This window comes from Bombina bombina, chromosome 1 (genome assembly GCF_027579735.1).
Source record: "Bombina bombina isolate aBomBom1 chromosome 1, aBomBom1.pri, whole genome shotgun sequence".
In the NCBI taxonomy this organism is placed as follows: Eukaryota; Metazoa; Chordata; class Amphibia; order Anura; family Bombinatoridae; genus Bombina; species Bombina bombina.
In genome coordinates, this window is record NC_069499.1 from 666,463,977 (window position 1) to 666,488,953 (window position 24,977).

Below are 24,977 nucleotides of genomic sequence, written 5' to 3' on the forward strand. Positions count from 1 at the left end.
TGTCCACTTACTACTTTACATTGTAGCAAAGTGTCATTTCTTCATTGTTGTCACATGAAAAGATATAATAAAATATTTACAAAATGTGAGGGGTGTACTCACTTTTGTGAGATACTGTGTGTGTGTGTGTATATATATATATATATGTGTGTGTATATATATTATACTGTGTGTTATACTGTATATACATATACAGTATATTTTTATAAAGGTGCCATTTTATCTTATTATCTATACTCTCCTTTAAAGCGCAAGCTATGGAGGATTCTGATGCGTTAGAGGGTATTCCCTCTTTACCTAAATCTAATACCTGTCTATATTGTGAGGAGGCCACGGTATACCCGATTGCTCAATTATGTTCCACATGCCTTGATAAAGTTATCATATCAAAGAAAGTTAATATGTTTGATACCACTGAGCCACCGACCTCTGAGTAGTCTCCGTCCCGTGAGGTGCGCACCCTACAGTCATCTCCTAATACACACGCAGCTTCCCGTAGCACTCCTAATCCTCCATCTGGAGGGGCCCTTTTACCGCCAGACTTTACTTAGCAGTTACAAACAGCAGTGTCTGCTGCCTTTAGTGCTTAACCTCGCCCTGCTAAGCACAAGTTAGAGGTTAAATATTGCTATCCTTCCCGGGGTCATCTACTAGCTTATTGGATTTATCTGATACACGATTATCCGATGATGAAGGTGCCTCTAAAACTTCAGAGGGTGCTCTTTCTGGGTCGGAATCTGCTGCCTCTAGGCCTCCAGCTGTGGAGGAACCAGACTTTAGATTTAGGGTTGAGCATTTACGCTTTCTGTTGAAGGAAGTTTTGGCTATGTTAGAGGTTCCAGAGCCCAAATTGCCTGAGGAACCTTTAATTCCTAAATTAGATAAGGTCTACGAGGACAGGGTTGTACCACTGACTTTCCCAGCTCCCGTAAAGATGGCGAACATTATTAAGAATGAATGGGATAGAATTGGTTCTTTTTTTCCCTTTTTCTTCCTTTTAAAGATTGTTCTCGGGCCCGGACTCTCAATTGGAGTTGTGGGGTTCCATCCCTAAGGTGGATGGTGCTATCTCCACACTTGCTAAATGCACTAATATCCCGCTTGAGGATAGTTCAGCTTTTAAAGAGCCCATGGATAAGACAATAGAAACTCTGTTAAGAAAGACGTTTCAACATATTAGATATTTCTCTTGCAAGGTGTATCCAGTCCACGGATTCATCCTTTACTTGTGGGATATTCTCATTCCCTACAGGAAGTGGCAAAGAGAGCACACAGCAGAGCTGTCCATATAGCTGTCCATATAGCTCCACCCCCCAGTCATTCTCTTTGCCGGCTCTAAGCACTAGGGTCTCTCTCGGGAGGGTAAAGTGAATGTGGTGTTAGAATTGTAGTTTTATTATCTTCAATCAAAAGTTTATTTTAAATGGTACCGGTTTGTACTATTTACTCTCTAGCAGAAAAGTGATGAAGATTTCTGCTGAGAGGAAAATGATTTTAGCATGTTGTAACTAAAATCCACTGCTGTTCCCACACAGGACTGAGGAGTACCAGAAAACTTCAGTTGGGGGGAACAGTTTGCAGGGTGATCTGCAATAAGGTATGTTCAGTCATTTATTTCTAGACAAGACTGAGATAATGCTTGAAGGACTGACAATATCCCCATGAGGGGAGGGTAAGCTATGTTCACAGACTTAGTGCACAGGCATCAGATACTATTCCATTTGCTCAGTTTCACATGAGGCCTTTTTAGCTTCATCAGTGATGCAGGGATATTTATTGTTGGATTAATAATCAGTGCTTTGTTCTAGGGGCATTCTTGTTCATTCAAATTGGTCTGTGGTTTTAACAAAAGCAAGTCTTTTTCAGGTTTGGGTGCAGTGATTTTGGTCTCTGAAGCGAGGCTATCTCTAAATTTTCTGGAATTTTATTCAATCTTCAGACCTGGCCTCTGTCAAGACTTCAGCGTTTCCAATCAGACAATGTCACACTGGTGGCTTACTTTTATCTTGCAGTTCCCTGACAATGAGGAAGGTGCCCTGAATTTTGTTCTGGGCAGAGACTAATTTCTGTTCAATTTCTGCAGGTCATATTCCAGGAGTGAGCATTTGGGAAGCAGATTTGTCTTTCGCTAGTCTCTTCATCCGGGGGAGTGTTTTATTATTTTGAAAGTTTTCAAATTGTGGATCGATGGACTCTTACAGAAATAGATCAGATGGCTTTTCGGTTGAACAACAATTTCCCAGATACAGTATTTTAAGAGGTTCAGGGATCCTCAAGTGGAGTTTGTGGTTGTTCTAGAAGCTACTTGGTTGCCTTGTCTGGCTCTGGTGTAGATATCCAGTTGTCCTCCATGGCCCCTTCCTCTGTACCACAACCTTCTATCTCAAGGGCTGTTTTTTTTCATCAGGCTCCCAAATCTCTCAACTTGATGGCTTGGAGATTAAATGCTTATTTTTTAGACTGTTATTGAGACCTGTGACAAGGAAAAAAAAATTATGGTTTGGAAGACCCTTATTTCTTGGGGTGTGAAGTATGGTTTTTAGCTGGTATTCTTTTAGAATTCCTTAAATATCTTCAATTTCTTCAGGAGGGTTTGGATAAGTGTTTATCCGCCAGTTTTTTAAAGAGACAGTTTTCGGCTTTTTCAGTTTTGTTACTCAAGAAGATTGCTAAGCTTCATGAACTCCCCCTCCCATTTTATCTACAGTCATTTGCTAATTTAAGGTGAATTATCAGTTTTGCATCAACAGTCATGGCAGAAAAAGCATTCTTTACAATATTAGGGGACATACTAGGCGGTAAGGCTATTAGATGGAGATCAGAAAATAAATTTTGCCATATTAAAAACTATTAGCAAGTTTTCTCAGCACACATGTAGGAAGTTGCATTATACTTATGGCAAAGCACAAAACACCCCTAGAGGTCTCAATCATCTCACATATCCCTGAGCATTGTCACTTGAACTATTAATAGTTTGTTTTATTTATCTATAGGGAAAGTGATAAAAGCATTGTTCCACAAAACTTGGAGCTTAAATGGACCGTAAACACCTTGATATTTTTTTTATAAAATGTTTAGTTATGTATAATGAAACAATTTTGCATTATATTTTCATTATCTATTTTGCCCCCTTTCATGTAATTTAGTTCTAAAACTACAGCAATTTCTAAATCTCAGACATTTAAATTCACACTGCTAGCTTCTCAAGGCTATAACCCTGCCACATATCTGTTCCTAACTGGCTTTAACTGATAACTGCAAAACAATTACATTTTTACTAACTTTAAAAGAGTGGCTAGCTTTGATTTATGCAGCCCATATTGTTTCCTTCAAATAAAGCAAATTGTGAGCAGAGTTTGGCTATTTAAAAATGATTGCAGTAAAAAGGATGTTAAATTGTTTTAAAAACATTGATTGACTGATGTGTTACTCTGTAGCAATAGAAGACAATTGTTGTGTAATTACACGGGGGCATATGTATCAAGCTCCATATGGAGCTTGATGCCCCGTGTTTCTGGCGAGTCATCAGACTCGCCAGAAACAGCACTTATGAAGCAGCGGTCACAAAGACCGCTGCTCCATAACCTGTCCGCCTGCTCTGAGCAGGCGTACAGACATCGCCGGAAATCAACCCGATCGAGTACAATCGGGTTGATTGACACCCCCCTGCTGGCGGCCCATTGGCCGCGAGTCTGCAAGGGGCGGCGTTGCACCAGCAGCTCTTGTGAACTGCTGGTGCAATGCTGAATACGGCGAGCGTATTGCTCGCTGTATTCAGCGAGGTCTGGCGGACCTGATCCACAGTGTCGGATCAGGTCCGCCAGATCTTGATAACTATAGGCCACGTGTTTACTGTCCCTTTAAGCTGCTGGGGAATAAAGAATGTTTTTTCATGTTTGCTACTTCCCGTCAAACAGAAGTTGTACGTGTGTATTCTGGAGTATAATGTTTTACATAAAGCATTATTCAATTCTTTAATCTTTTTCTTTACAGGTGACCCAGAAGATTGTTCACTAAGGACACGAGATAAAAGGCTTAGTTTAAACCTGGTTAGTATTTTAAACATTTTTGATCCCCTCATAAACTGCAAGTAGGTCTTGATTTCATAACCAGCAGCGCCATGTGTTTGTCATTTTAGACGCTGTGATTATAATTATGCTAACAGTTCTTATTACTGAACAGATCAATTTTGTAGTTAAGTTGCATAGTTTTACATAGAAGATTGGAAAAGCTGTGAGCATCTGTGAGCTGAACCAGAACACATCAGTTTTAAAGGAATAGAAATGTCAAAATTGAAAAGTACATGGGTGCATTTAAATTTAGATTATATTTGTTTGCATTATACTTCCATTAGCAAAAATGCTTCTATTAAAAGTTACGATTTTTCAGTGGCATATGCATATATGCTTTAGGTACTTAAGGCACCAGCATTCAAACACCACACCTTCTCAGTGGTGGCTTTTATGACACAAATGAAGTATTCACTGACCTAATACACACTAATGCCAGCTCTCTGAGCATGCATATCATGTTTGAATCCTGATACTGTAGTCACATGTAGCATACGTGTATATGCAGCTGAAACAGTATTAACCTTTTTTTTAATGTATTCTATTTAAAATTAAAATGCACCCATGAACATTTCAATTTTTTTCCCTTTAATATTAAATGTTAATGTTTAAATATTGAACTCGATCATGCAGACTTCTCAGGAGATCAAACCTTTAAATTATCCTTGCTGGAACAGAGACATCTTGTGGACGTTTATTGAACTGCAGATGTGCATATTAAACAATTTCTTTCATGTAATTAGCAAGAGTCCATGAGCTAGTGACGTATGGGATATACATTCCTACCAGGAGGGGCAAAGTTTCCCAAACCTTAAAATGCCTATAAATACACCCCTCACCACACCCACAAATCAGTTTTACAAACTTTGCCTCCTATGGAGGTGGTGAAGTAAGTTTGTGCTAGATTCTACGTTGATATGCGCTCCGCAGCAGGTTGGAGCCCGGTTTTCCTCTCAGCGTGCAGTGAATGTCAGAGGGATGTGAGGAGAGTATTGCCTATTGAATGCAATGATCTCCTTCTACGGGGTCTATTTCATAGGTTCTCTGTTATCGGTCGTAGAGATTCATCTCTTACCTCCCTTTTCAGATCGACGATATACTCTTATTTATATACCATTACCTCTGCTGATTCTCGTTTTAGTACTGGTTTGGCTTTCTACAACATGTAGATGAGTGTCCTGGGGTAAGTAAGTCTTATTTTCTGTGACACTCTAAGCTATGGTTGGGCACTTTTTTATAAAGTTCTAAATATATGTATTCAAACATTTATTTGCCTTGACTCAGGATGTTTAACATTCCTTATTTTCAGACAGTCAGTTTCATATTTGGGATAATGCATTTGAATCAATCATTTTTTCTTACCTTAAAAAATTTGACTTTTTCCCTGTGGGCTGTTAGGCTCGCGGGGGCTGAAAATGCTTCATTTTATTGCGTCATTCTTGGCGCGGACTTTTTTGGCGCAAAATTTTTTTCTGTTTCCGGCGTCATACGTGTCGCCGGAAGTTGCGTCATTTTTGACGTTCTTTTGCGTCAAAAGTGTCGGCGTTCCGGATGTGGCGTCATTTTTTGCGCCAAAAGCATTTAGGCGCCAAATAATGTGGGCGTCTTATTTGGCGCTAAAAAAATATGGGCGTCACTTTTGTCTCCACATTATTTAAGTCTCATTATTTATTGCTTCTGGTTGCTAGAAGCTTGTTCACTGGCATTTTTTTCCCATTCCTGAAACTGTCATTTAAGGAATTTGATCAATTTTGCTTTATATGTTGTTTTTTCTATTACATATCGCAAGATGTTCCACGTTGCAACTGAGTCAGAAGATACTTCAGGAAAATCGCTGCCCGGTGCTGGAGCTACCAAAGCTAAGTGTATCACTTTTGGTAACTGTTCCTTCAGCTGTTGTTTGTATTAAATGTTATGACAAACTTGTTAATGCAGATAAAATTTCCTTTAGTACTGTTACATTACCTGTTGCTGTTCCGTCAACATCTAATACTCAGAGTGTTCCTGATAACATAAGAGATTTTGTTTCTAAATCCATTAAGAAGGCTATGTCTGTTATTTCTCCTTCTAGTATACATAAAAGTCTTTTAAAACTTCTCTTTTTTCAGATGAATTTTTAAATGAACATCATCATTCTGATACTGATAATGGTTCTTCTGGTTCAGAGGTTTCTGTCTCAGAGGTTGATGCTGATAAATCTTTGTATTTGTTCAAGATGGAATTTATTCGTTCTTTATTTAAAGAAGTATTAATTGCATTAGAAATAGAGGATTCTGGTCCTCTTTAAAACTAAACGTTTAAATAAGGTTTTTAAATCTCCTGTAGTTATTCCAGAAGTGTTTCCTGTCCCTGATGCTATTTCTGAAGTAATTTCCAGGGAATGGAATAATTTGGGTAATTCATTTACTCCTTTTAAAACGTTTTAAGCAATTATATCCTGTGCCATCTGACAGATTAGAGTTTGGGACAAAATCCCTAAGGTTAATGGGGCTGTCTCTACTCCTGCTATATTTTTAGCGGATGTTGCTGCAGCTTCAACTTTTTGGTTAGAAGCTTTAGCGCAACAAGTAACAGATCATAATCCTCATAGCATTATTATTCTATAACATGCTAATTATTTTATTTGTGATGCCATCTTTGATATCATTAGAATTGATGTCAGGTATATGTCTCTAACTATTTTAGCTAGAAGAGCTTTATGGCTTAAAACTTGGAATGCTGATATGTCTTCTAAGTCAACTTTGCTATCCCTTTCTTTCCAGGGTAATAAATTATTCGGTTCTCAGTTGGATTCTTTTATCTCAACTGTTACTGGAAGGAAGGGAACTTTTTTTCCACAGGATAAAAAATCTGAGGTAAATTTATGTCTAATAATTGTTTTTCGTTCCTTTTCATCACAACAAAGAACAAAAGCCTGATCCTTCATCCTCAGTAGCGGTATCAGTTTGGAAACCTTCTTCACTTTGGAATATATCCAAGCCTTATTGAAACCCAAAGCCAGCTCCTAAGATCCCATGAAGGTGCGGCCCTCATTCCAGCTCAGCTGGTATGGGGCAGTTTACGTTCTTTTCAAAGAAATTTGGATCAATTCCGTTCACAATCTCTTGTTTCAGAACATTGTTTCAGAAGGGTACAGAATTGGCTTCAAGTTAAGGCCTCCTGCAAAGAGATTTTTTTCTTTCCCGTGTCCCAGTAAACCCAGCAAAGGCTCAAGCATTTCTGAAATGTGTTTCAGATCTAGAGTTGGCTGGAGTAATTATGCCAGTTCCAGTTCTGGAACAGGGGCTGGGGTTTTATTCTATCTCTTCATTGTACCAAAGAAGGTCAATTCCTTCAGACCAGTTCCGGATCTATCAATATTGAATCGTTATGTAAGGATACCAACATTCAAGATGGTAGCTGTAAGGACTGTCCTGCCTTTTGTTCAGCAAGGGCATTATGTCTACAATAGATTTACAGGATGCATATCTGCATATTCCGATTCATCCAGATCACTTTTAGTTTCTGAGATTCTCTTTTTTAAGACAAGCATTACCAGTTTTGTGGCTCTACCGTTTGGCTTAGCATCAGCTCCAAGAATTTTTACAAAGGTTCTCGGTGCCCTTCTGTCTGTATTCAGAGAACAGGGTATTGGTATTTCCTTATTTGGACGATATCTTGATACTTGCTCAGTCTTCACATTTAACAGAATCTCATACGAATCGACTTGTGTTGTTTCTTCAAGATCATGGTTGGAGGATCAATTTACCAAAAAGTTCATTGATTCCTCAGACAAGGGTAACCTTTTTAGGTTTCCAGGTAGATTCAGTGTCTATGACTCTGTCTTTGTCAGACAAGAGAAGTCTAACATTGATATCAGCTTGTCAAAACCTTCAGTCACAATCATTCCCTTTGGTAGCCTTATGCATGGAAATTTTAGGTCTTATGACTGCTGCATCGGACACAATCTCCTTTGCTCATTTTCACATGCGACCTCTTCAGCTCTGTATGCTGAACCAATGGTGCAGGGATTACACAAAGATATCTCAATTAATATCTTTAAAACCGATTGTACGACACTCTCTGACGTGGTGGACAGATCACCATCGTTTAGTTCAGGGGGCTTCTTTTGTTCTTCCGACCTGGACTGTAATTTCAACAGATGCAAGTCTTACAGGTTGGGGAGCTGTGTGGGGGTCTCTGACGGCACAAGGTGTTTGGGAATCTCAGGAGGTGAGATTACCGATCACATCAATATTTTGGAACTCCGTGCAATTTTCAGAGCTCTTCAGTCTTGGCCTCTTCTGAAGAGAGAGTCGTTCATTTGTTTTCAGACAGAAAATGTCACAACTGTGGCATACATCAATCATCAAGGAGGGACTCACAGTCCTCTGGCTATGAAAGAAGTATCTCAAATTCTGGTTTGGGCGGAATCCAGCTCCTGTCTAATCTCTGCGGTTCATTTCCCAGGTATAGACAATTAGGAAGCGGATTATCTCAGTCATCAAACGTTGTATCCGGGCGAATGGTCTCTTCACCCAGAGGTATTTCTTCAGATTGTTCAAATGTGGGAACTTCCAGAAATAGATCTGATGGTTTCTCATCTAAACAAGAAACTTCCCAGGTATCTGTTCAGACCCCGGGATCCTCAGGCGGAGGCAGTGAATGCATTATCGCTTCCTTGGAAGTATCATCCTGCCTATATCTCTCCGCCTCTAGTTCTTCTTCCAAGAGTAATCTCCAAGATTCTGAAGGAATGCTCGTTTGTTCTGCTGGTAGCTCCAGCATGGACGGATTCTTTTTCGGATGGCCTTTTGCCAACCGTGGGCTCTTCCGTTAAGACCAGACCTTCTGTCGCAAGGTCCTTTTTTTCCATCAGGATCTCAAATCTTTAATTTAAGTGTATGGAGATTGAACGCTTGATTCTTGGTCAAAGAGGTTTCTCTGACTCTGTGATCAATACTATGTTACAGGCTCGTAAATCTGTATCTAGAGAGATATACGGTATTATAGAGTCTGGAAGACTTATATTTCTTAGTGTCTTCTCATCATTTTTCCTGGCATTCTTTTAGAATTCCGAGAATTTTTTTACAGTTTCTTCAGGATGGTTTAGATAAAGGTTTGTCCGCAAGTTCCTTGACAGGACAAATTGCTAATCTTCCTGATATTCATTGTTTTGTACAAGACTTGGTTCGTATAAAACCTGTCATTCAGTCAATTTCTCCTCCTTGGAGTTTGAATTTGGTTCTGGGGGCTCTTCTAGCTCCTCCTTTTGAACCCATGCATTCATTTGGACATTAAACTTCTTTCTTGGAAAGTTTTGTTTCTTTTGGCCATCTCTTCTGCCAGAAGAGTCTCTGAATTATCTGCTCTTTCTTGTGAGTCTCCTTTTCTGATTTTTCATCAGGATAAGGCGGTGTTGCGAACTTCTTTTATTTTTTCCTAAGGTTGTGTATTCTAACAACATTAGTAGAAAAATTGTGGTTCCTTCATTATGTCCTAATCCTAAGAATTCTAAGGAGAAATCATTGCATTCTTTGGATGTTGTTAGAGCTTTGTTATATTATGTTGAAGCTACTAAGTCTTTCCGAAAGACTTCTAGTCTATTTTTCATCTTTTCTGGTTCTAGAAAAAGCCAGAAAGCTTCTGCTATTTCTTTGGCATCTTGGTTGAAATCTTTAATTCATCATGCCTATGTCGAGTCGGGTAAAACTCCGCCTCAAAGGATTACAGCTCATTCTACTAGGTCAGTTTCTACTTCCTGGGCGTTTAGGAATGAAGCTTCGGTTGATCAGATTTGCAAAGCAGCAACTTGGTCCTCTTTGCATACTTTTACTAAATTCTACAATTTTGATGTGTTTTCTTCTTCTGAAGCAGTTTTTGGTAGAAAAGTACTTCAGGCAGCGGTTTCAGTTTGAATCTTCTGCTTATGTTTTCATTAAACTTTATTTTGGGTGTGGATTATTTTCAGCAGGAATTGGCTGTCTTTATTTTATCCCTCCCTCTCTAGTGACTCTTGCGTGGAAAGATCCACATCTTGGGTAGTCATTATCCCATACGTCACTAGCTCATGGACTCTTGCTAATTACATGAAAGAAAACATAATTTATGTAAGAACTTACCTGATAAATTCATTTCTTTCATATTAGCAAGAGTCCATGAGGCCCACCCTTTTTGTGGTGGTTATGATTTTTTTGTATAAAGCACAATTATTCCAATTCCTTATTTTATATGCTTTCGCACTTTTTTCTTATCACCCCACTTCTTGGCTATTCGTTAAACTGATTTGTGGGTGTGGTGAGGGGTGTATTTATAGGCATTTTAAGGTTTGGGAAACTTTGCCCCTCCTGGTAGGAATGTATATCCCATGCGTCCCATACGTCACTAGCTCATGGACTCTTGCTAATATGAAAGAAATGAATTTATCAGGTAAGTTCTTACATAAATTATGTTTTTCACACCTTTCCAAAACAATCATTTTGTTTGAGAAGTTTGTGTTTTTGTATTTTTAGATGTTTGTAAGACAAATAATATATTGTTTTGCTTTTACACAATTTCCTAATAAAGGTATATTTTGGTTGTGCAGTAAATAGTTGTAATTTGAGACAACAGAAAATAGTGTTCTAAATTGACGATGATTTGTAATTTAGTAATATTTTACTGACTATTATTTCATTAATATAAAAAAACAGTATTTTTATCACATCAACACTTGGATCTATAGTAGTTTCCCATCAAGCTGTGCACACGTTAAAATAATAAATGGGAATATAACACATTTTTATGTATACATAGTATATAGCAGGGATTAAAGGGACTTTATACACTATATTTTTCTTTTCATAAATGTTTTGTAGATGATCTATTTATATAGCCTATACAGCTTTTTTTTTTTTTTAATGTATAGTTTTGCTTATTTTTAAATAACATTGCTCCGATTTTTAAACTCCTAACCAAGCCTCAAAGTTTTAGGAGAATACTGATGTATACCTCCTCCAGCTTGCTCCTGTTTGTGTAAATAGTCTTTTCATATGCAGGGGGAGGGGGGAGTGTCTGCTATTTCCAACTTTCAGTTGGTGTTCCGGGTAACATTTTTAACAATGCTAAACTGAGAGCTTCTAAGTTAGTTTTTAAAATGTTTTATACTGGATTTTTAGATCAGTATCTGTGCATATTATTCTTTATAGTAGTGTATGTTACATGCAGTTAAATGAAAATTGATGTATACTATTAAACACTAGATTGCATAAAGTCTGTATACAACAATGTTTTAAAAATATTTTACTCTGTAATTTTGTAGCATAGATTGCATTGTTTTTTTTAGTCCCTGAACTTTCTCTAAAACCTCTTAACAGCTCTGTGATCAACACTGGATGCACCTGATGTTTTAACAAAGGTTGGGTGATATTTTACTTTGTTTTAATCCTAACAGGGACATAGTATACTACACATTCACAATTCTGCATAGTCGTTATTGTTTGTTAAATGCTTGGTCCATATTTAAAATCTATATTTATTGTAGTTTCTTAACTAACTTACAGTGTTTTGGTCTTTGTTTAGCCGAGATTTGCTCCACTTTATTCTTTGTCATCAGACGGTTCTGAAGACAGCTATGTTCCTATGAGCTCAAATGCTTCTCCACCTGTTTCGGAGTCAGACTGCAGCATAGACGGATATATCCCGATGAGTCCAGTCACTGCTACATTCACGTTCAATGCCTCTGTCAACTCCAAGGTTTCTAGCCCGTTACCAGACTTACCAACAGACCTTGAACCACCTCCAGTGAACCGTGACCTTAAGCCACGTAGAAAAAGTAAGGGACAATTACCATTTTATAAGGCATTTATTAGTTAAGGATATATTGCCCTTTTGCAAGTTCTTGGTTTCCATCATATATTCGTATTAACTTTGTACTATTTCATTGTTTCTAATAAATTATTTATATAGATTATCATTGACCATTTTTGAGTGTGAATCTATTAACCCCCTTAACATTTGTGGCGTAACCTTTACATCGCTGGTCATTAAGGGATTGCGTGGCTATAATAGATCACGCTATTAGACCCTCCCTCCAGAAGGCTTGCTAAAACAAGGCCGTCTTGCTGTTGGCGGTGAGACCGCCCTATTTAAAACAGCACCCCCATAGAAAGACCAGCAACATCATAAGGGGTTCATTTTATTTAAAGGGATAGTCTTCTCCAGAATTTTTATTGTTTAAAAAGATAGAAAATGCCTTTATTAGCCAAACCCAAGTTCTGAATAACGAACACTATTATATTAATATGCTTTTTTACCTCTGCTTACCTTGTATCTAAGCCTCAGCAGACTGCCCCTTTATTTCAGTTCTTTTGACAGACTTGCATTTTAGCCAATCAGTGCTGACTTGTAAGTAACTCCATGGGCGTGAGCACAAGGTTGTCTATATGGCACACATGAATTAGCGCTGTCTAGCTGTGAAAAACTTTAAAAATGCAGAGAAGGCCTTCAAGGGCTTAGAAATTTTCATATGAGTTTACCTAGCTTTAGCTTTTAACAAAGAAGACCAAGGGAACAAATCAAATGTGATTATAAAAGTAAATTGGAAAGTTGTTAAAAATTGCATTCGTATATGAATTATGCTAATTTAATTTTGACTACACTGACTCTTTTAAGTTAAATTACATATACTGTATAGAAATGTTAAGTTCTAGTTTACTTTTTTTAAACAATCATGGCCTCCCCTATACTTTCAGTGTACAGCTACTGAAATAATGCTGCTACTTCATTATTGACTCTTGACAAGTTGTTCAATATCTTTGTTAATATCATTATTCTATCTCCACAGCTCGACCACCTCCCCTCGACCTTCGTAACCTTTCTACAATTAGGGAACACGCACCCATAAGCAGAACATGGACAGTGCCTTAGTAAGTAACTATTAATGTATGTACAATTATAATAATTAATATTCATTAAGAAAAACAGTACCCTGAGCACTCGGAGGGTAAATTGTAAAAAAACTAACTTTTTTTAGAAAACGGTTTAAAGGTCCATATACATGCAGGAATACAAGGAATGCTGTCCTGATGCGTTTCGCGTCCCTAGTGGCTCTTAGTCATAGGAATTAATATTCATTCTAACAACTCTCCAATAGTTTTGTTTTTCAGTAATATTGACCTTTTAAAGATGCTGCTGCACTTGATTTCTCTGGTTCCTAACCAGAATGTAACATAGAAACATAGAATTTGATGTTGGATAATAACCAAAAGGCCCATCAAGTCTGCCCATATGTAAACCATTTCCTATTACTAACAAAAAAAATTATGCTCCAAAGATAACTTCAAGTGCTTCCCAAAAACACCCTGATTTTAGAAGTGCCTCTTTTACAGTGGTCAGCCAGGAGAGGGCATTCCAAGTTCCCAGAGTTGCTTTTCTCTTTGGAAGTTTTTATTTTAAATACATTCCCACAAAAATTTTGAACCCTATAACATAAACAAAAATGCACTGAGAATATTTTTTTCATATGGGCTAGCAGTGAAAATAATGCTACAATTACACTTTATATACATGTGTTCTCTCTCTCTCTGACAAAGTATGACACTGGCTGCACAATAACTAATCAAATAATTTTATTACAACATGCAAGTTCCACGGCATAACACCATACAGAATTCTCACAATATTATAAAAACAGATGCATCTGGTACAATATATATTGCTATGAGAATAGTGGCACCACTATAGTGAATAAACAGACTCATGTATCATATATCCTAATATGGGCATTTAGTTGCTATATAGCACACTCCAGATCATTGCGGATTTAGTCCCAGGCACTTAATATATAAATACATGTTCCAGGTATAGCTAATTGTGTGTAGAAACATACACTACATTTTTCACTCAACACATAAATATAGGGCACCACCAGAGAACCTTGTATTTCTAATTTTGATACTAACAAGCAAAGCTCAATGCACTACCAACTAGGGGAACACTTGCTGTTCCATATAAAGGCAGTTTCTTCCTCTGCTAATAATTAATTTGATACATACATACTGGTTTTTTTTTTGTTTGTTTTTTAAAGTGAAACTTGTTCCCACAAAACTATTAAAAAATCTCCATATATTTCAACTGGTTTCTACATAAAGATACCTATGAAGCTTTAATATGGTGATCCTCTAATCCCACCAGACAGAACCAACTTCTACTACAGAATAAAGCTCTGTTGGTTAAATAGAAGTGTTGTTGTCTTGAACATAATACAAGGTATTTTTAGATCTATTGATTCCTTATTTAGCTAGACTATTTAATATGTTGGACGAAATCAGAGGCTTCCTAACCTCCATGATAGAGGCCCAAATTACCATTCTCCAAAAACCTTGAAAAAACACACAACAAGCCAGAATATTTTAGACCCATTTGTTTATTAAATATTGATGTACAAATCTTTGGAAATAAATTAACTGCTCACTTACATTTTTATTTACCCAGGGAGAAAAACTAGGGAAAATACCCTTAAGGTCCTTCAACTCACCCTTATGCTCCAAGTGATTTCCACTGACGCCTAAAAGGCGTTTGATAGTCAGCTAGGATTTTCTCAAAGCTTCCTTGTAGCGTTTTAACTTCGAGAAACAATTTATGGGGGGAAAAATCTGACAGTCAGAGTTAAGACCAATGGGATCCTGTTTGCGATTAACAGTGGCACTCATCAGGGCTTTCCCCTTTCCCCACTTTGCATTATTTAAAAAGAAGTGCTTGCACATAAAGTCAGGACTAATACTCACATTACTGGAATCAAGGTTCAAGAAACAGAACAAAGTTCAAGAAAAGAACACAAATTGGCAATGTGTGTTGAAGACATTCTACTATTTTCAGAAATTAAAGCATATGGGGAACTTTCAAACTCTCACCTAAGTGAGCATGTTCAAAATTAATATCTTAATACATATTTTCTTCTTAAAACGGGGAGAATCCACAGCTGCATTCATTATTTTTGGGAATACAGAACCTGGCCACCAGGAGGAGGCAAAGACATCCCAGCCAAAGGCTTAAATACCTCCCCCGCTTCCCTCATCCCCCAGTCATTCTTTGCCTTTCGTCACAGGAGGTTGGCAGAGAAATGTCGGAAGATGGGACGGGAGTTTTAAGTAGTCCTGTCAGCCTCTCAGTGAGAGCATGGATGAAAGTTAGAGTCCGGAGATGCAGGGAGAGTCTTTCTGCAAAACCATCCCAACTCATGTTAACAGCTCCATTAGCAATCAGCGTTGATGAGTTTCTCTGCCTGCTTTCTTCACTAAAGTCCATGTCAGAAGCAACGCTACTATCTGTCATACTTGGAGGACTGTGTTACTGTTCCACGGCATAGATTCCGGTAAGATCGTTTAATTTTCCTTTCATTGTGAGAATGTAATGTAAATGATAGAAGACAGGGTCTCAGTGGGACTCCTTTATCTTTATGGAATCAAGGGTTAATATCTCCTGAGGGGAGTTATTGAGCAGTGGGGGACTTTAATCATGTTTGTTATGTGATTCTGTCTGCTTATGTGTAGAAATGTTGGGGCTCATGGCTATTACGGAACGTACAATTTTTTCGAACTACGCAATTCTTGTGGACTGGTGCGCTTTTCATTGGCCTTCATGTCGCACCTCGTGACCGGGCATGGTCACGTTTTCGTTTCCAATTTCTGTATTCTTGACCGGGTGTCGGTGAGAGGATCTGTTTCTCTACTTGTCTGGGTCATAGGAGGTGGTGAGTGCCCCAGCAATTGGGGGTGTAAGGTGCCAGTTGTTTTTGTCCATAATTTATTAAGTCATGCTATGGAGGATTCTGATTGTTCGGAGAAGGATTTCTCTGATTCAGATTCTGTTACTTGCGTAGATTGTGGGGAGGCCAGGGTAATCCAGCCCAATCAATTATGTTCCGTATGCCGTAATAGAGTGCTCACTTCTCCCTCTGGGGTGAGGCTAGAGACCGCTGAGCCATCCACCTCTGAGGATTCTGTGTCCCATGAGGTGCGTTCCCTAGAATATTTGTTTCCTACACTGGCAGTTGTCCCGAATTACCCCTTCTCCGAAAGGAGGTTTATTTCCTTCAGAGGTTACTGCACGGTTCCACATGGCCATATATTTGGCGTTGGCGCACTTACATCTTCCTAATTGCAAGCAAATAGTTTTTCATGTCCCCTTAACCTGGGGGTGTCAGGTGCGAGTTCAATTATAATGGATCTTTCCTCTGGGGAAGTGTTTTTCTCTGAGGCTTCAGGGGTACAGCCTGCAGGGTCGGGGCCTTCAGATGCCCCGCTGGAGGTGGATTTTGCATTTAGATTTAGATTGACGCGCCTGCATGTACTGCTGCGGCATGTGTTGACGGCTTTGGAGGATTCCAGTTCTGATTCATCAACGGATCCTCAGGCTTCTGAGTCAGATGGCGTACAGCGCTAGACAATGGAGGGATGAGATCCTACTCATGGTTATCTCTTGCTTTTTTGTGTATCTAATCCCAGTTCTGAGCTCCTGAGAATTAGTATATCTGACAGGCTGGTCCTGTTAGTGTTTCCATTCCTCTTGGCGTTCACCTGCGTGTGTGGCCTAATTTCTTTTGATCCGGTTAGGATGGGTTTTATTTCTTTATTTTGGAGCTTGTGGCTGTTTTGGATTTTCCTTGTTAGGGAAATTCCTTTTTTTCTAAGATTTTGATGCTAGCGATTTTATGGTCGCAATAGATGTTACTTCCGACGGGGAAAATAAAAAGATACGATTTTAAGACACTGTTTAAACCTCAGTGCTTATTTTTTCTGTTATTTGTCTGTTTTGTTTAGTCTAGCCCTGCTAGGGTTTAGAACTTTCAGTTAGCCTTGAACAGTTTGGTTGTACCCTGGTCAGCAGGCTGGTCCTGGTTAAGTACTAGTTTACTCTGTTCTTTTGAGATTATATCAGACATTTTGTATCCTTGGCAACAGGCTGACCCTGTTTGGGTACTAAGTTTGCTTACCTCTTGTTACGAGGTTGTTTTTCTTGTTTCTACAAGTTATAGAAGGCCCTTTTATGCTAGATAGGACTGCTCCTGCTTTATTCTGTCTTGTTGGGGCGTCCGATGTTGGTCATACTCAATTCTAAGTGTTTTTGTCCCTGCATAGTTTACGTGGTTTGCTGGGATTACGAATTCTGCTATGGCAGTATATTTGTAGTTCCTGAGGTCTTGGACAGGAACTAAAGTCCTCCCTTCCGAGGGGGGAGGTTCAGATGACTGCTTGGAGATCTCCAGTACCTGGTGTAGGGGGCGATTATCCCCCCTATTGGTACTCCTTGTTGATTGGATTATCCGAGTTTTAGATCTCTTTCGCCAGTGTTTCTCTCCTCTTTTTTTTTTGAGGATTGCTATGCGTTTCACTTCCCCTTACCTTTTGGGGTGGGACTTTCAGTCATCTGGTCACGGAGTTCTGTTTTTGGGTCCTTCCTTTGTCTTCGGAATTTTGTGGGTGTCATCTTAGATGCCTTTTTGGGGCTGAGTGTACAGCCACTGGGATACATCATGAGAGACCAGAGTTCAGGACTCCTTGGGGGTATGGAAATTTTCAATTCCAGGTAAGTTTGTGGTTGTTCCGCAAGATTTTTGGTCTTGATCCGGCACCTGGTTTTGGGGGTCCGTTTTTTTTAACGTAGTCCTTATCTTTGACTTGGCATTTTGGTTGATCAGTTTTTCCAGATTTTAATAGTCTTGGATCTGTCCGGCGTTCAGTAGTAGGCTTGTTTTTCCGGTCCTGGGGAAAGCTCCTTGTTCCTACTGGGGCGGTTCTTTTCTCTCTTCTGGAGATATGGAGGAAGTTTTTCCTGGAAATTTCTTTACTGGAATATTCCTGGGTTTCTTAGTTTTCCTTCTATTTGGGAGGATCTGGTCTACTGCGCCTATCCAGTTGGCCCCTCCTGAGGTAGTTTTCCTCATCTGACTCTAGGAGTTCAGTGGGTTGAGGGCTTCTCTTGTCTGCAGTGTACCCTCCCTTCGGGTTTCTGAAGGTTAATGTGGATAGGTATCCTGGATCCCAAGTTGGTCTCTCTGGGTGTTGGTGCCGTCTTTCTGCTTCTTCCCTTTGGAACTCGTAGTTGGCGATTCATTATCTGATCTCCAGGCCTTGTCGATGCTGGGAATTTTTAATCTCTCTTGTCCTTTGGGACATTGACAGTCGCTTCTGTGATATGACTGTTCGATTGGAGTAGGGGTCAGGAATTTTGACTGCTCTGTTTGGGCATCAACCACGTATCTTGTCTCCCAAAGGATCCTTACTTAGGTTGGGAGGCCTTGCAGTTGTTTTTTTCTTATTGGTCAGGGTGTTGTCCTCCCTTACCCCGTTTTCTAGTTGGGGGGGAGTTGGTCCGCCCTGCTTTCTGAGTTGTTTTTCTTGTTCCTTTGCAGGAATGTCCTGGTGCAAGTTTGCTAGCTACTTGGTTTGCTAGTTACTCGGGTTTGACCTTTAGTCTGACTACCTATCCGATGGAAGCTTGTGGCTTTCATTTGTGGTGTAAACGGATGTTACTATTCCGTTCCTGTTCTGCTCCCGGGGTTTTCTTTCTGACCTGCGGGTGTTCAGTTTCTCTGTGCTAGTTCGCTGTCTATGGTAAGGTAGTCTTGTTCTACCTTTTGTCCTTCTGGGACTTCGGTTCTGGTTAAGGATTTACATTGGCTCCTTTTGGATCCATGTAGGAGGTGATCGGGAATTTGTGGGGGTTTGTTTGTTATTATCCCTTGCCATGGTTCAGGGAGAGGTGTTTGTGTGTGCTTCTAGTGAGTGGGACTTTTGTCTCGTCAGAGGCTTTTGTGCTCAGTGGAGTCCAGAATTTAGAGTGATCTCTAATTGGGATCCTTATGGTTCTAATTGTTGGGCAGTTACGTTGTCCTCTCAATATATTTTTGTTCTTCTGCTTCTGTTGAAGTAGTTTTTTTATCTGGAATACAGTTTGTGTCAGGCTGTGGTGCCATCAGAATGGGCCGCCTTTTTTATTCCCGCTCGATTGCATTCAGTGTCCTCTATAGCTTGGGTATTTCCCAAAAGTAATGAATGCAGCTGTGGACTCTCCACATTTTAAGAAGAAAAACTTAAATTATGCTTACCTGATCATTTTCTTTTCTTCTGTACAGGGAGTCCACAGCTCCCCACTCGTTTTTTTTTCTGTGAGCGGCCTTACATTCCTTTTTATTCGTTCTTCTGGTACCTTTTTTCACCCTGATATTTCTCCTACTCTTCCTTGTTCCCTTGGCAGAATGACTGGGGGATGAGGGAAGTGGGGGAGGTATTTAAGCCTTTGGCTGGGGTGTCTTTGCCTTCTCCTGGTGGCCAGGTTCTCTATTCCGAAAAGTAATGAATGCAGCTGTGGACTCTTCCCGTACAGAAGAAAAGAAAATTATCAGGTAAGCATAATTTAAGTTTTTATACATTCTGCAGACATTGCCTTTTCCACTGCCACACAATTATATTGCTTCTCAATACAAATACACATGTATTTTCACTAATAACATCTTAAAAGCACAAACCTGTCACTCCTCTGATCATAGACGTCTTGGGTGAATGTAAACAAAATCATATTATGACTAATGGAAAAATAAATGGCAAAAATAAAACCTCAGCACGATCTCGAAGAGTTGGAATGGGAGACTTTTTCTCTTCCTGGTTCACATATGCCCATCTTACACATCTTGTTAGTAAATACAACCAAAAACAAGGGATGGATCGTTCCTTTACTCCATTTGAAAGTCTCTGCTTGGTGTGTTCCCCACCTAAGCACACTAATTATCTCATCTACAAGCTTCTTTTACAACTGGGTATAGATTCTCTCCTCTCTTATGTTCATAAATGGCAAGAAGAACTAGGAATACAGATAGACTTTAAGACTTGGCAAAAAAAAATGTTAGGAGACATAAGATATCAGTTTCAGCAAGAACACGGGAGATGAACTTCATATGATTTGTATAGATGTAGCATGTTTTGTTTGACTGAAAAGCCTACATTACACCCCTCCTTGTTTAGTTCATCTGATCAACTGATTTCTAATTAGTATAGTATAACTTGGCAGATTTGTTTCAAAGCATATATCTGTAAGATGATGTTGTTGAGTGTCATTCCTAATTTACCATAAATATGTTTAGCTGAATAATAATAAAGATAAATGACCTACTCAACAGCTTTTTAGTGACTGACTTACAGAAATATTTATATCCAAGAAAAGGACATTGTTGAACTGGAGACCAGTCAACTCTGCTCCCCACAGAAAACATTGCCAGCCATGTGGGGGCAGTGTTTTACTCTCTAATATTATAACATTTCTGCTACCCAAAGTACACAGTTTTGGAGAATTTAACATACATTTATCTAATGATAATTTTTGATTTGCTAATTTTAGCTTAATATTGGCTAAAATTTTAGCCGGGAGGTCAGTAAAATCAGCCAGATGGTGTATATCTATACACTTATTATCTTATATAGAAAAGAAGTCTTCAGATAACAGCAGACTGAGTCCTTATATGAACATAACATGCCAGGACACTGGTAGAGGTTGGACACACAACTATAACGTCTGCAGTCCAAGGCTGGACACACAGTTCTAATGTTTTAATTAAATAACATTTCAGTTGGTTATCAGGCAGTGGCTGGACATGCAGTTTAAATGACTGCAGGTAGAGACTGGTATAAAGAAGAGGTTTGACATAGACACTTTAGCCTCTACCTCCCATAATTTAAGATGTGTGTCCAGTCTCTGCCTGATACTATCTGGAGACAAAGCTCAAATAACTGTAGGATGAGGATTAAAAGACACTTCGGATGTTATCAAGCAGTAGCTGGACACACCCTTTAAATGACTGCAGGCCGAGGTTGGACACACAAGTGACTATAGGTTGAGGCAGGCTAAACAAGGTTCTATTAGCACACACAGTTTTTCTAGTTCTTAAAAACATCTCCCTCATGGCTTGAACACTTCTGCCCCACTGTTATTTTAAGCACACTTCTGCCACACAGTTTTACTTTTACACGCAAAGTTGTACCCTCCACACTGTCTGAAATAGGCTTCTGCAGCTTGAGTACCATTTGGAGATAAGTCTTCAACCACAGCCACTAACCACATTCAGCTTGTGTCAATTCCTCCAGCAAGCAATGTGCTGAGTAACCGCCCTGCTCCTCAGTCCTCCACCCTTTTATCTCTTCAGCTGTGTAACTCACACACTACACAAACTGCATAATGAAAGGAGGAAATAGTTTTTTCAACTCGCCCCCAGATATGTTCTGCTAGTCATGAATAAGTGGATTTTTCAACCTCTGTGTGTATAAGTTAATGGTAAAAAAGTCAAATTACAATGTGCATTTTAGTTTTAAATAAAAGTATTTTTTGCAATATACTTCCTTTAGCAAAAAAATGTTTTTAGTGAAAGCGTGCACTGATATTCAAACACCACACCTTCCCAGAGAGTCAGCGGTGGCTTGTATGACACAAATTCTTCACTGCAATTCACCCCACCACCAGCTCTCTAAGAAGGCATGGTGTTTGAATCCTGTTGTCCTAGTCACATGTAGCATATGTGCAAATGCTGCTCAGACAGTAATAACTTTTTACTAGAATTTTTATTTTGCTAATGGAATTAAATAGCATAAATGCTTCTACTTGAAATTGAAATGCACCTATGCACACCTTTCTAAGGGCTTACGATGGGACCTGTTACCTGTAGGTCAGCATGTTATGCCATTATTGCAATATGGTACATCACTTCTGTGAATCACAGGAATATGAAAAATGAATATCCATTAAAGTGATTGTAAATGTTAATGAATTACTGCCCAGTATGTAAAAATAATCTTTAAAGCAGGGGCACTTTAATTCATTAAAATTTTGAAAGACGCTTTAATTTTAAAATATTTACTATTAAGTGATGGTAAACATATCGTCGTTCCTCCGCTCGCATCTCCTACTTTCTTTAGCAGATTGATGACGAACTCGGCTTCCTCCAATCGTTGTGTGCCCCATCTGACGTCCAGCTCGTGGGGCACACAATGATTGGAGGAAGCCGGATTCATCATTTATCTGCTAAAGAAAGTAGATGTGGGTGGAGGAACTGTGGTATGTTAACCATCTCTAAATGGAAAATAATTTAAAAATTAAGTGTTTTTCAAAATTTTAATGAATTAAAGTGCCAATGTTTTTAAGATTATTTTTAGATACTATGCAGTAATTAAAAATAAAATTGCAATCACTTTAATAAAATGCTCCCCACCACATATGTTCAGGTTTTTATCAAGGCAAACATATTCTTTAGAGGCCTCTCTGACACCACTTTCAGTAATCCAGGATAAAGCTCTGTACCCTGGATAATTGGGTGAGGCATATTACATGTACATGACACAATGCCAATGAACATCACTTCCATGCTATTATGCCGCAGATGAAGAAGGGCATGTTTATAGGACATATGTGCATTGTCAGGACTTGGCTGCTTGTCAGAGCATCTGTAATATGCTTTCTTGACCTCTTCTTTGTTTTTCTTCCTAGCAATAGAACCAGCTTTATCTCCCCAGAAAGTGATGTTAGTAGCTCAGCAAGTATATTTACCAGTTCTATCTCAGGAGAGGAGGATGAAAGCTACATTCCAATGGTAATCTTCTGCTCCACACACACAGGACATGTTATGCTAAAATAAATGTAAAATTGCAAGTGTATGTTCTTACCAGCTTTAGATGTATAAATGTATATTGCATGTTACAAACACTTTATAATGGTTCAAGCAATATGAGAAATTGTGTTTTTTTAGAATGGGTTACTGATTTATTGTTAGACAAAAATCAGTATTGGGATACATTTGTGTAATAAGTTAATTTTTTTGCATTTACTATAACAGCTGTACTAAGTAAATATTACAAATGAATACTGAAGGTTTTTAAAGGTACTTTTTTGCGTTATGTCTCTTATATGGTTGATAGTCTTACCCATATGGCTCTGAGATAGCTCTCCCCTCTATAAAGAGAAAAGGCTGAATTTTTAATTACAGAAAGTGGCTTTTATGAATCCTGAACACAGTGTACACACACAAATGCAGAAAAGTACATTGTAGAATAGAGTCATACCTTTTTATCTGGTAACTATGTCATTATTCTACGTAACATGTTGTTTTATTCTTGCATAACAAAGCCATGCCAGTTTGCAGACACACACACCACTCTCCCCAGTTAGGCTATTGTAGACAAATGGGTCTTCCAGGAAGAAGCTTTTCAAAAAGAATTGACTTGTTCCTCCACTCTCTCTTTTCCAGTTAGTTTTGAAATTGGAACCTTTGGCAAAAGATGTAGATTTGCAGCCCTTCTTGTGTATATAATTTCTACTTATCATTGTATGTATTTAGTAATATATGATTCTGTATTGGGCTCCTTTGTGCTCAACTTTAAGAACCTGCAAGTTTCTGGCCACCTGCTCGGACAAATATATATATTTTTATAGCAGACCTCAGCTTATACAAGTACCTTCTAAAAATTCTGGCCTGTCCTTAGTTTGCTGGATGTCATATTTCACACTTACATCACTGCTGCTTTTACTATGTGTGGGGGATAACTCGCACCTTTCCCTTTTGGTTGGGTTTTGGGATCAATATCAGCATTAGGTGGTTAAATCACCTTTTCCTCTTGCAAGAACGAGGAGAGCACTGAGCCTGGCTGCTATATGAACATGTGGGAGCTGGGTAAAGTGGAAAGGCTGTGGAAATGCACGTTGGAAAGCAAAAATGATCAACTCCCACTCCTTGCCCATACTGTGCTACAGGCTAAAGTGCATTTTGACCTCCAGTATTTGTTTTTGACTTTTACTTATTTAATGCATCACGTCTTGACACCTATATTCTCTTTGTGGTTTGTTTCTACAGGAACAGAGACAAGGATCATCACCAAGTAATGGACATTTTCCATGGCCAAGGAAGTTCAATCTCGATTATTTGGCATTGGATTTTAACTCTGCATCCCCATCCCCAGTCCAGAAGGTAGGCAAAATATGTTCACATTCTTTGTTTCTAAATGGCCTAGTTCTTAAAGGGATATGAATTTAGGGCCCCAAAACAGCTTGTAGTATAAGTGCTTAAAAGCAAAATCACTTGCCAAAATGTCTTTTCCATAGAGATTGAAAAGGCCAAAAGCACAGTTTCTGCCAGTGTTTTTCACTGCCCAGAAAAAGCATGTGCACATGAACTATTGCCATATCCTAACTGGAGTCAGTATGGCTGTATGTCATAGGAGTGTTTTTTGTGAGTGTTTAAAAGCCGCTCAGGCAGCTGTGTATCTAGTGTTACAGTTTGTAAAATATTCTCTAAGGGGATGATTTATCAAGCTCAGTATGGTCTAAAGATCGCTGCTTCATAACATGTCCGCCTGTTCTGAGGCTGCGGACAGAAATCAACCTGATTGAATACGATCGGGTTCATTGACGCCCCTTGCTAGTGGCCGATTGGCCGCGAATCTGCAGGGGGCGGCATTGCACCAGCAGTTCACAAGAATGATAAATGCTGTCGGCATTTATCGATGTGCAGCGGATATGATACGCTACATCGCATTATGTCCGCTCGCACTTTGATAAATCTACATCTACACATGAACTATTGCCATATCCTAACTGGAGTCCGTATGGCTGTAGGTCATAGGATGTTTTTTGTGGGTGTTTGAAAGCCGCTCAGGCAGCTGTGTATTCAGTGTTACAGTTTGTAAAATATTCTCTAAGGAGCCGATTTATTAAGCTCTGTATGGAGCTTGATGCCCATGCTTCCGTGCGGAAAAAGAAGTTATGAAGCAGCAGTCTAAAGACCGCTGCTTCATAACTTGTCTGCCTGCTCTGAGGCCACGGACAGAAATCAACCCGATAGATTACGATCTGGTTGATTGACATCCCCTGCTAGTCTGCAGGGGGCAGCATTGCAAAAGCCGTTCACAAAAA

General features: G+C 39.0%; 1 protein-coding gene across 1 annotated transcript in view; it reads left to right on the top strand.

The window, feature by feature from the left end:
* The window catches only part of GAB3 (GRB2 associated binding protein 3), a 474,087-nt gene that overhangs the window by 447,587 nt on the left and 1,523 nt on the right, over window positions 1–24,977 (top strand). The window contains exons 5-9 of the mRNA XM_053699128.1: window positions 3,994–4,049; window positions 11,610–11,862; window positions 12,874–12,955; window positions 22,560–22,662; window positions 23,920–24,033. Of these exons, the coding sequence (XP_053555103.1) occupies window positions 3,994–4,049; window positions 11,610–11,862; window positions 12,874–12,955; window positions 22,560–22,662; window positions 23,920–24,033 (608 nt within the window). The remainder of the gene's footprint in view (window positions 1–3,993; window positions 4,050–11,609; window positions 11,863–12,873; window positions 12,956–22,559; window positions 22,663–23,919; window positions 24,034–24,977) is intronic.